This window comes from Papio anubis, chromosome 1, assembly GCF_008728515.1.
Source record: "Papio anubis isolate 15944 chromosome 1, Panubis1.0, whole genome shotgun sequence".
NCBI lineage: Eukaryota > Metazoa > Chordata > Mammalia > Primates > Cercopithecidae > Papio > Papio anubis.
Window position 1 is genome coordinate 101,534,307 of NC_044976.1, and position 13,296 is coordinate 101,547,602.

The 13,296-nt window shown below is 32.5% G+C and overlaps 1 protein-coding gene across 2 annotated transcripts in view; it reads right to left on the minus strand.

The window, feature by feature from the left end:
* The window catches only part of COL11A1 (collagen type XI alpha 1 chain), a 218,411-nt gene that overhangs the window by 116,140 nt on the left and 88,975 nt on the right, over nucleotides 1-13,296 (minus strand). For both annotated transcript variants that reach the window (XM_031651327.1, XM_031651330.1), the window contains 11 exons: nucleotides 12,856-12,912; nucleotides 8,868-8,921; nucleotides 6,954-7,007; nucleotides 6,748-6,801; nucleotides 6,530-6,583; nucleotides 5,297-5,350; nucleotides 5,127-5,171; nucleotides 3,887-3,940; nucleotides 3,423-3,467; nucleotides 3,109-3,162; nucleotides 2,606-2,650 (listed from right to left, as the gene is read on the minus strand). In XM_031651327.1, coding sequence (XP_031507187.1) covers nucleotides 2,606-2,650; nucleotides 3,109-3,162; nucleotides 3,423-3,467; nucleotides 3,887-3,940; nucleotides 5,127-5,171; nucleotides 5,297-5,350; nucleotides 6,530-6,583; nucleotides 6,748-6,801; nucleotides 6,954-7,007; nucleotides 8,868-8,921; nucleotides 12,856-12,912 — 570 coding nt within the window. The remainder of the gene's footprint in view (nucleotides 1-2,605; nucleotides 2,651-3,108; nucleotides 3,163-3,422; nucleotides 3,468-3,886; nucleotides 3,941-5,126; nucleotides 5,172-5,296; nucleotides 5,351-6,529; nucleotides 6,584-6,747; nucleotides 6,802-6,953; nucleotides 7,008-8,867; nucleotides 8,922-12,855; nucleotides 12,913-13,296) is intronic.

Below are 13,296 nucleotides of genomic sequence, written 5' to 3' on the forward strand. Positions count from 1 at the left end.
AGTTAGCAAAAAACATTGTTCTTGGATAGTAAAAATATATGACATTAGCTAAATTATATTAAAATGCTAAATTATACCATGATACAATTAAAACATTACTATTTACCAAATTTTCAGAGAGAAGACTCCTCGGCCAGAATAAATAAATCATAGCTATCATTAAAAATAAAAATAGGCCGGGCACGGTGGCTCACGCCTGTAATCCCAGCACTTTGGGAGGCCGAGACGGGCGGATCACGAGGTCAGGAGATCGAGACCATCCTGGCTAACACGGTGAAACCCCGTCTCTACTAAAAAATACAAAAAACTAGCCCGGCGAGGCGGCAGGCGCCTGTAGTCCCAGCTACTCGGGAGGCTGAGGCAGGAGAATGGTGTGAACCCAGGGGGCGGAGCTTGCAGTGAGCTGAGATCTGGCCACCGCACTCCAGCCTGGGCGACAGAGCGAGGCTCCGTCTCAAAAAAATAAATAAATAAAATAAATAATAAAATAAATAATAATAATAGTTTCTACTTTTTAATATAGATATAATATAAAATTTATATTATAGATGTATTATCATTAAAAAGTGTTTTCCTCATATTCTTGAGCACCTTTCTCCTTTTGATGGTAAGAGATTGGTTTTGAATCTACTGGCTGGATATATTCAGATCAGAGGCAGAAGCAGTATGCGCATAAGACAGCTCTCTTCTTACCACCAGAAATGCAGTAAACCAGATTCTATATTTTATCTGCCTTGGCACAGGGAATTCAGATATAACAACTTTTTCTAAGAGCAAATTCCTCTTAACAATCTAGTACATACATGATAAAATCACGGTAGAAATTTAACAGGTGCAGGTGTCAAGTGCAATGTAAAATAAATATATTTATAATGTGCTAATCTAAAATATGAGTGACCCAGATTAAAATCCCTAATCTAAATATTAAAAATAACCTTTAGAACCTAACATAATTCATAGGACATTTTCCAATAGTGCTCTGCATCTATATCCAAAGTATCCACAGAAAAAAGTACTTTCAAAACTACTTAAATCTGATGTTTGCTCTCACAACTCAATATTAAGATAAATAATCCAATGAGAATATTAACCAAAAGAGTTTAATAGATATTTTATCAAAGACCTGATAGGAATGGCTGCTAAGCATAGGAAAAGATGTTCAACAAAAGTAGTGATCAGGGAAATGCAAATTACAACCACAATGAGATACCATTTCACACCAACAAGAATGATCGTAATCAAGAAGACAGACAATAACAAGCACGAGTGAGAATGTGGAGAAATTACTATCCTCATACATCTTTGCTTGGAAGGAAAAATGGTACAATTAATATGGTAAAGAGTGGAATTCTCAAAATATTAAACATAAGTTTATCATAACCGAGGAATTCTACTTCTAAGTATATACCAAAAAGAAATGAAAACACATCGATACAAAGACTTGTATGCAATTATTCACTACAGCAGTGGTACGGATAATAGCGAAAAAGTATAAACTACACATATTCTATCAACTGCCAAATAAAAGTAAACAGAACCTGGTATAGCCAATCAATGGAATACTATGAGAACAAAATAAGGAGCAAAGTACTAATAAATAATAAGGAGTAAAGTACTACTAAACGTACTACGGCATGGATGAACCTAAAATGAAGGAAGTCAGACATAAAGGTCACATATGCATTCATATGATTAAATCATATATTAAATTTATTCATAAGTTTCATTCATATGAAATATTCAGAAAACTCAAATCTATAGAGACAGAAAGCAAATTAATTGTTGGCTAGGTTTGAGGGGGTGGAAACATGGACTGCAAATTAACACAAGGATTATTTCTGGAATGATGTAAGTATTCTGAAAGTTAGATTGCAGCACAACTGTAAATTTAGTAAAAATCATTCACTTGTGCTCTTAAAACAAGTGAATATTTATAGTATGCAAATTACACCTCAATAAAGCTGTTAGTTTTTTTTAAAAATATTGTTATGTTTGTAGAAATCAACAAAAATAACGAAAGAAAAACGGTGTTGGAAATAGCCAGCTAGCAATGTGCTATGACTACAGGAAACAAAATATTACTCAAGAACTCTCACAGTGGAGATCAGGGAAAAAGACATGTGTTTAATTAAAGACTTCTTGTTTTGATCCAGACATTGAGTTATTAACAAGACCATCATTTGTCATTCATATATGAGAGATGATGGCAATGACAACTTCACAATTTTCCCTTCATTATATCTTCCTACAAATGTTTTGTCACAAGCAAATTTAGTTACTTTTCTGGAAAATAATGAGAAAGAAAAGGAGACCTAAAATAAAGAGAAAATATTCACTCGTACCCGTATGTTCCTGAAATTAATATAGCTGAGAACGTCACATTTAGAAGCTGTTTAAATGGTAACTGAAGTTTTATCATTCACGGTTTAAGAACATATGAATGAATTCTCCCCACACTGTATTTCCATGTCAACTCTAGATTAATTCCTTATGTGCTGAGCAATCTAGATATCTTAACAAAAACAGAAGGCAGACCTTACACCTGCCTAAGATTGCTAAAGCAAACATGTTCACTAGGCCTTACTAGAACAACAGATTAACTTACTTTTTCACCAGGAGGACCAATTGGACCTTGTGGACCAGGAAGACCCTAATTTAAAAGAATGTATATCATATATCAGAAATCAAATCACAGTAACACACTTTTAAAACAGTAAATTATTAATTCACTATAGTACATAGAGTGAGTTATAAGAATCTGTATATATTCCCATACACCCCAAATAATTTTAGAACACGATGAGGAGTTTTACACAAGCTACTCTTTTTGCAAAGGGACTATAATGTGATCCTATTCAAAACTCTCCTGCAGGTGGCTATCAGTCCTGGCATTCCCTAAACATTGAATGACTCATTTTTTCCTTGGGAAGAGAGGGGCTTCTGCAAGTCTGCTCAACTTTTTTAAAAAAGAAAAGGATGTATTTTTCTACATTCACATTTTAAATATTGCTAGGCCTACACAGAAAATTGTGAGGCTGTCAATTTTCTTATGCAAAGATAGCATCTTCCCCCCATTGTTTCAAAGGAGCTGCAATGGCTTAGACTTACCTGAGGTCCTGGATTCCCTTGTTGACCTGGAGGCCCAGGCTCCCCTTGGGGACCCTGCCAGAGGAAAATATAAAAAGTCTTTAATGGGCTATTTTACACAATAGATTTTTTTCTTCTCAATTGGAAAATATCTCCACCTATCCCTAAACAGTTTGCCCTCAAGAGATTCTGGAAAATACTGTAAAATATTAATGTATCTAATATACTTAGCAAAATGTAAGAAATCTTCATATTTTAGATTTAGCAACAAAAATGGCTTCTTAGTGGTTATATTCAAAGATGAGTTATTTTATCACTATTTGCTACATACATACCATGTTCCCTTTTGGTCCTGGGGGGCCATCTACACCTGCCATACCCTGCAATGAAGAAAAAGGGTGTATGGTTGCTTATATGTTTTGATGCTAAAATAGAAAATCAAAAAGACTAATCTAATAGCACGATACTACTCTATCGACTAAAAAATCATTCTAGGATTTAATGTAAATGAAGAAGAGAAAAGACCTATACTTTCTTTTCCATGTCCACATTGGAGACAATCTACCAACATTTTCCTCTGCATGCTGGGGATGTATCATGAAAAGAGTAAGATAGATAATCAAAAGGAAGATAGAAGGAAAGGAGGAAATGATGAGTTAAAGTGAAAGGCAGCATCTGTAGATCTTCAAATATAATAAGGCAATAAACTCTTGGCTCTTTACTGAGGGCTTCTATGGCCTCTCAACGGTTGATAACAAGCTTTCCCTAGAAAATCTTCAATGTTTCCAGCAGTACATACAGGCTGCCCTGGAGCTCCTGGAGTTCCCCTTGGACCCAGCAAACCTCGTGGGCCCTAGGAGAAAAAGAAAAAAGCATGCCTTTAAAAAAAAAAAAAAAAAAATGCCCTAAAAACATGCCTCTTCCAATGAAGAAATCCTAAGGTTATTTTTAGAGTAAAAATATCTGGACATCTTTTATTAACACACTGAAAGTGATGTCCATAACATAAATATCTAGTGTTTATACTGATCCAAAAGCCAGAATAAATAACAGTTTTTAGTACAGAAATTGTGTTTCTTTGATTCTATAAATTTACATAGGAACCACTTGGGGAATTTTTAAAATATGAAATAGTTTAATATTTTCAATATGACACTTTTGTGTCATTTTTTGATTTCAATGACAGCATTCAACATTATTATTCAATCAGATATACTATACAAATAGAAGAGTCCTGATTCTCATTTATTGTACATTTAGGTAAATTTCATCTTAAGATAGCATTCACTGAGAAAAGAAAACGACAAGCTGTGTAGCTATATATGCAGATTACAGAAACCATTTTTGAGAGGTTCCTTAAATTATTTTTATTTACACTTGATTTCTCCTTCTCTTCTTTTCTCCCCTCCTGCACCTGCTCACCTTTTTTTCCTTCTTTAGAAAAGTCAATAAAATAATCTAATTTCTCCCCCATTTGCTTGAATTTACTTGTCAAGGATCTAAAATGTGGTACAAGGTAGAATGTAGGAATTTAAAACCAAAATTAGGAGGCCTATTTCTAGTTTAGTTATTTTGTTAGCTAACTTCAAGTAAACATTCCCAGATCAGTTTCCTCATTTGTAATATTTCATGGAGAAAAGTGATATAATCCATATGTCTGGTATATTCCAAGTGACTAATTATTATTATTTTTTTTCTGGTAATAGGATTCATTTCTTCTCAGTACATAAATTTTGGAGCTACTGAAGACAGGACAAAAAACAAAACAAAGAAACAGCAACAAAAACTAGGTAAGGTAACATTTTTGGCTGGAAATATGTTACATTCCAGAGATTTTTCCCTCAATTGTCTAAGATTTTCTCTGTAACAAAAGAAGACCTCTATATATCCTTTTCATTTCTTTCACATGGCAATTATCTGGTTAGCTTAGCTAAGACTGCAATATTTTTCTGAGTTTATCATTGTTTTTATATGTGTAACACCAGTCACTAGTCCTAAAAAATAGTGATATTACTAAAAATAAAAAGTAAGTTGCTTACAGCTTCACCTGGAAGACCTCTTGGTCCAATTTCTCCATCTTCTCCCTGTCATTGACAAAATTAATGAGAATATAGAACATTTAGACAATGTATCATTTCAACATGATTTTGTTATATTATGTTTTAATTTTAAATATTTCTTAAAGAAATGAAAAGAAGTATTAATATACCCTCATTCCATCATCACCAGGAGGACCTGGAGGACCTTGTGGACCTCGTTCACCCTGTTAAATCAATACAAATATGATTAACATATGGAAATAAGTAGAATGTTTACCAGTCTATCAGGTAGCTATCTAAACCAAATAAAACAGGACATTTGACAGGGAAAACATATGCTTTATTTACTGTCCTCAAAACATTTTGCAGATAAATTATAATTTAACAACTTTAACTGGCTTTACATGTTTAGTATGCTAATAATATTTTATAATTATAATATTGTTCTGTTAATTTTCAATACAAAAGTTTTATGTAAAAATAAGCATCTTAAATAGTTTTCAGACATTTAATTATTTTGAGATAAATTATTTAGAAACTTATTTTGCTGATGATTGTATTAAATATGGATATACTTTGGTGACTTTGAGTTAAATATTTTCTACTTCTAAATAATTCATATTAAATCAGCATAACTCAGGTGACGAAAGAAATTTGGTCTTTTTTAAAATGGATAAAAGTAGATCTTCATCTTAAGATGTTAGACACACACTATATGTTCTGTCAGACATTCACAGGGTTTTCTTTTCTTTCACTATTTTTTTCTTCTCCAATTTTCTTAAAACTTATCTTAGCCTCATTATTAATGCTGGTAAAGAAAGATATGAGGATCTAAAGCTGATCTATTTTTGAGAGACAGTCTTCATAATTTCCTACTAAAATTATCTGCTGGAATACTGTTCAGGATCATGGTTTATTTAGCCTTCACAAATTACAAGTTCTTGACTTGTACTGAAAGCTTTTATCATCACCAAAAAATAATATAGTGCCTAGTATATTACTGTGTTAATGACAAACTACCTACAGATGTCTTCTTCTGAGTATATGTCCACAGACAAAAAGTAATGAAAAAGTTGATAAAATTATTTAAAAATTAGAGGTAAAATTAAATATCCACATTGCTCTTCTGTTTATATTTTCCAGGTACCTGTATATAAACATTCTGATTCAATTTATGTTTGCAAAAAAGAAATATTATAATGTCTAAAAATATTCAAAGAACTTACACTGATACCACATGTGTAATTTTACCTATTTTCCTCCTAGTACCTATTGCATTATTATTAAGTCGATTCACAAATGTTAAAATTAATTTTTCTTCTTTTTCTGGTTTCCCAAATTGTTATCAATTCTAAAATATTTCATAACATTCCCTGGAAAAAAAAGGAATAGATGTATCTTACCCTGTGACCTTTGTCACCTGGCAGACCTGGAAGTCCATCAAACCCTCGATCTCCCTGTAAAACCATCATCATCATCATCATCATCATCATCACAATTCCAGTCTTTCCATTAAATGTGAAATATTCTCTCAGATTCAGAAAATAGATTTTTAAACATAAAATTTTACGTGGTGAACTGACACACAGGATGTGAATATAAAAATATGTGAGCTCCTGACCTTTGACCCAGGTTCTCCTGGCATTCCTCTTCCTCCATCTGCACCTGGACGACCCTGATAATGCCAACAGCATGATTAAGCAAAGTGACTCTTATTACTAGTAGGTAAGGAAAATAAATAAATAAATAAATAAATAAATAAATAAATAAATAAAACTAATGATCATGGCAGATGTCTTCAAAATGCACAACGAAAATAAGCCATACCCTTTTTCCAGGTTTTCCCGTTGGACCAGGGGGACCCTGGACGCCTCGAGGGCCCTATATCAAAACATCATAATTAAACCATATTATAGAATTCTTGATCAACAAACTCCATAGCATCAAGAGAGATGGTGTCAGAAACTAGTATCCTCTTAGCTTTAACTTAATCATTCAAACACAAGAAAATTATTTCCACGTAAAAGTTCAAATAAAGCAGAAGACAAAAGGTTTCTATCAAATAAATACCTATTTTTTCTAAATGGCTTCGTACAAAAAAAAAATACCACTTATTAACTATATATGTAGACATGAGGTTACATTTAAATAAAAGAAATAATTACACATTTTATTCTCAAAACCTTGGGGTTTTATATTTCCCTTGATGGAACACACTCTTAACTACCCATTCCATTTCTCTTCTCTTACCAATCCCCTTTCTTTCATCTTTCTCTCATTTGTTGTATGTTCTTTACTAGATATTTCTCCTTTTATTGCACTTATAATGTTGGATTATAATGGTCTTTTCTCATGTTTGAATCTCCCATTTAGATTGTGAACAGCTAAAGTCTTTAATCAATTTTCCCCACTATACTCCTAGAATTCAGCACGGTCCCTGGTACACCTCTCTTTCAATCAGCTACAAAAATTTGGAGGACAATTTGGCAATCCCTGAAGCAAATTATTGACTGGCACTATACTATGTCAGATTAAAGGTTTAAAATTCTCATTATCTTTTTCTTCAGTAGCAGTATACCATAATGGGTCAATATATACTTTTCATGGGGATCGATATATATGTTTTAAAGTGAAATTATACAGCTAATAATAGGTCAAATGTAGTTCCACTATAAATATTACATAGGCCTTCATATTTAACTAACTATATATGCTATTTAAAGTTAATTAAAACAATATGCACATAATAAACATAGTAGAAAATAATGAAACCCACATTTGAAAATTTAAATAATTTTTATAATCACTGTGAAATGTTCATTCTAGAAATAAAAAATCAAGACTGTCTAAAGGCCCTGCATGGTGAATCATTCCTATAATACGAGCACTCTGGGAGGCCCAGGAGGTCAGATTGCTTGAGCTCAGGAGTTTGAGACCAGACTGGGCAACATGCTGAAACTCTAACTCTAGAAAAAATATAAAAAATTTGCCCGGCATGGTGGCATATGACTGTAGTCCCAGCTACTTGGGAGGCTAAAGTAGGAGGATCCTTTGAACCCAGGAGGCAAAGGTTGCAGTGAGCCAAGATCATGCCACTGCACACTGCAGCCTGGGTAACAGAGCAGAGCAAGACTCTGTCTTGGGAAAAAAAAAAAAAAAAAAGATGGTCTACAGGTTGAAGAGTATGTAGCTTTGTAATGAGAACACTGTAGTCTGAACTCCAGTCCCAAGGCATGGGCCAAGAATAACAGTACAAATACTTTTTAGTTTTTAGTGTAAATAATCCTTCCTTTGATAATACATTTCTCTTTTTGGATTAAAGGAGTCAAGGAAATCTAAAATCCTAAACAATTACTGCAGTATGTTTTCAGATTCATCTATTTTATAAAAAGAAAATGTTGAGCAAAAAGTTCACAAACTTTGGGAAAGAATAAACCGCCTACATTTTCATATAGTCTAATATCAGTGTTTTTACACGATTCGCAGTTAAGCATTTTCCATCCTTTCAATGGCAAAGTTAACCAAACATAAAAAAGAAGGCTACTATATCTTGAATCACCCAAATATCGTAATCAGTTTTCTCTGATTTTTTTAATTTCAAAATAAACTCTCATGCCTTAATAGAATACTACTCAGGAACAACATCAACAAAAAAGAATGAACTATTGATGCATTCTCAAAGGAATTATGCTGTATCAAAGAAGCTAGTCAAGAATAAAAAGACAAATTTTGATTTCTTACCTGAGGACCTGGATCGCCACTCTCACCTTTGGCCCCAGCTGAACCAGGCCCCCCCTATAGAAAAAAGTGAAGATATTTCACTTAATTTAGCAATTTCATAACTACTTTTATCCTGCCAATTGCAGCTGAAATACTTAAACATTATTCAAAATATATTTAATCATATTAGCATTATCTTATTAACACAGTAAAATTCTCCAGCACTTGCATTGAAGTATATCTCTTCTCAATATATTGATTACATTCCAATTTGTGAGCAATAAAGGTCTATATTTTATGTACCACTGCACAGAAGCTAAAGTCATGAAATCACATTGAAATTGTCTTTTGTGTGTGCACTATAAGAACTCATAGGATGATACACAAAGCATTATTTATCACTACTCTGTGATGTAGTAGTAGAGTAACCCATTATTACCAAATCAGATATACATTTAATCCATTTATACTATAAGGATTAACATTGACAAAATGTTACTGCTTTTATATTCAGATATTTTTTAGACTCTGAATTGTATAATAATAAAATGGCAAGAACCTGGTGTTATTCATACTATTATAATTGCCCTGAAATAGTGTTAACACATTTTTCCCAGGTTGGTATGTTTTTTCCAATGAGAATAAGTCTGTATAACAAATATATCTTAAATGCATTTACATAATTAAGGTGACCAGACATGGTGGCTCAAGCCTGTAATCCCAGAACTTTGGGAGGCCAAGGCAGGTGAATCACCTGATGTCAGGAGGTTGAGACCAGCCTGGCCAACATAGCGAAACTGTCTTTACTAAAAATACAAAATTTAGGTGGACATGGCGTCAGGCGCCCGTAATCCCAGCTACTCAGGAGGCTGAGGCAGAATCGCTTGAAACGGGGAGGCAGAGCTTGCAAAGAGCCAAGATCACACCACTGCATCCCAGCCTGGGTGACAAGAGTGAAACTCCATCTCAAAATAAATAAATAAAAATAAATAAAAAATAAAAAGGTGCAACAACAACCTGGCACATAAAATAAAATAAACAAACCATAAAATTGCTTTATAAACAAGTTGTGAGTTTTAAAATTAAACACTAGGCAACATGTATCCCCAAAAAACTTAAGAACATTAAAAACAAACATGGTGATTATAGTCACTTCATGTTGAAACACTGTGTGTTCTAAAAGATTCTAATTTATTTAAATCCATACACATTCCATTAAATACCACATTGTATAAAGTATCACAAAGATTAAAATTATGCTAAATCTGAACATGTCAGCAATCTATAGCCTCCTGGTGACTCCAAAGTAAAAGAAGTATTAACATGATGTCTACGAAATACAAAAAGTCAAGTAACATGAATTTTCTAATCTTTAAAATTAAAAGAATAATGACTTTCAAGCTTCTAATAAAGAATTATTGCAAACAAACTTCTGCAAGAGAAAAACTGGGGTTCCACATTAAGTCAGATTATTAATCACTGAATTGAATGCAATTATAGAACAGACTATTTTTAATTAATTGACTGTTTTACATTCTCTCTATATAAGCACTACCTACTCAACAGATTATAATTATTTTGCTCCAACATTTATTCTAAAAAATGTCACACAGTCATTGACAATAAAATAATAGAGAAAAATTTTTTCTACACTTCCTGCATGTTTTATGATACAGTCCTCCATTTGTCTATAAAGGCAACTGGATGTAAACAAGTGGTTAAAATAATTTTTCATAGGAAAAATGCGCAAATGTCAAAATATTGATGTAGAACTTTCTTTTCTAAATCTTAATCTAGTGAATACTTTTTTAGACTATAGAGTTAAAAGATATTTGGAAGACTAACAATTTAACATTTTGATGCAAACATCAAATTTGTATGTTTCGAAACAAAGTATAATAGAGTAAATGGTAAAAAGAAACGATACGATTTTTTTTCTCTCAATACCTACCTTCAATAATTAAGGAAGCTGAAACTTTCATACCAAAGAGATAAGTAGATAAAATTAATCAATTTGGGCTATGACATTGAGAATGTGTATATGGTTGTCAATATTTTCTCTTTGCCAACAGGCTATGGAAAATAGGCTGGCCCTTAATGTTTGTTTAATGAAAACAAGAACCGCTAATGTGCCTCCCTTATTTCTGCTCATTGCTGCCGTTAGCCTCTATGGATCCATTTCCTTGTGTTTTTCAAGGTAAGTAATGAAATTTCTTTGGATAATAGAATTTTAGATATCCTAGGACTGATATTTGGTTTTTTTTTTTTTTTGAGATGGAGTCTAGCTCTGTCGCCAAGATTGGAGTGCAGTGACATGATCTCAGCTCACAGCAACCTCCACATCCTGGGTTCAAGCGATTCTCCTGCCTCAGCCTCCCGAGTAGCTGGGATTACAGGCATGCACCACCACACCCGGCTAATTTTCTACTTTTAGTAGAGACGGGGTTTCACCATGTTGGTCAGGCTGGTAGCGAACTCCCAACCTCAGGTGATCCGCCCGCCTTGGCCTCCCAAAGTGCTGGGATTACAGGCGCGAGCCACCGTGCCCGGCCTGATATTTGTAAATTAAATCATATATGGCACTGTTTCTCAAACATGTTTGCCCATAGGAATCAATCTGGTGCACGTATTAAAATTACAGTGCCAGTTCTAATTCTGAATCTACAACATTAGAGTCTCAAGTTCAGAGTCTCAGAAATTTTTATTTTTAATAAAATACCTAGGTTAATTCTTCTGACCCCAAATTTTATAATACACTAACATACTACTTACTTTCCTGTTATGTAAATTTGAGTCATTAACAAATAATTAAAAATTAACTCTATTTCATTTGTTAAGTGATATAGAATTTGCCATATTACTGTATTTTGGAAAGGCAAAGTATGATAAAATACATGATAAATATTTAATAATGTGTTAAATTATATAATTTAAATTCTATGAAACATATCATCAGAATATATGTTCCACCTGAGCTTATATGATTGACTGTATATTCCTGCAAAATAAATGTAAAATTTTGACTAAATTATGGTAAATATAAATATAAGGAAATCTACACAATAAAATCTTGAATAAAATACATGAAGAAAAACTATCACCCTAATATAACCAGTAAAACAGATTAAATAATTAGAAGACTAAGCACTTGATTTAAATTTGAATACAATAGTTTTGCTGTGTCTAGTATGTACAATACAGATTTTAACTTTCAGAATAATACATTCTGTAAAAAGATTTACTTTCATAAAATATTTTGAAAGTCTGTGAGAGCATATGAAAGCACAGTAGAAAAAAATTATACTAAAAAGCAAATATTTAAAATATAAATTATGTATCCATCTATTCTAAAATTAATGAGAATCCTGGTTTGAATCCTGTGAACTGCTACACCACTTAACATTAGTACATTCTAGTGTCTTTGAAGATTTTTTAGACAAAAATATTTGAAATATCTTAGCTTGCTATCATGCTAGTAAGAAAAAAATAATACTTTGTTATTTCCAAGAGTTTCTACAACAGAAAATACTCTCTCTAATATCTGAAGCATCTTGTGGAATACTGAGACAACCTGCAGTTTAAAAAAGTATCTTGCTTGTCCGAAGATTTTGTCATAATTTTCACTGGCCTCAAATATATTTTTCTTTTTTAACAAACATTTTGTTTAATATAAAATTAAGTCTCAAGGATTTAATGTAAAACATCATTTTGGAAACTGAATGTTAGGCAAATGAATGATACTTATAGTTTAAGAAATTAATAGTTGGATATGACTCAATTACATTTTTATTTTATTTATTCAATTTAAATTGTTTTACTGAGACCTTTTGATCAAAATGTACTGAAAACTGAATTGAGAAGGATTTTTATTTTAATGGAAACAACAGCAAGCATGAAAACATACACTATTGTCACCAACCAGAGATATGCACAATCCCTGGAAGAAGTTGCACAGGGAACTGCTAATTTGAACATTTTAACATATATTATCTTTGTTGGGGTAACCTACCACAGGACCTGGTCTTCCAGTTAGACCCATTGGGCCAGGTGGGCCTCTCAGAGCAATCTAAAAAACAAAATATGTCAAATTCAGTAATATTCTCCTGGAAGAGCAAATTAAAGTACAATATGAATATGCACAAGCTACCCTTAAGTAACACGTGATCAACACAGATTTAATAGCTACATGCTAGAAAGTGTCGGGTTACTGAAGAACTGCAAATTTCTAGAATGACAAAAGAGGTAAATATCAGACATTTTGAAAACTTTTTAACATATAAAATCTTGTAACATATATTGCTATGATTTAATCAAAAATAAAAGTTAAACTAGATTTTAGAACAACTAGTATCTGATAATTTACTATTCTGAATTTACTCAAGAATAATGCATAGCCTTTTTCTCTTAAATGTGTAGGCACAATTTGAGAGACTTTAGATAAAATTATTTT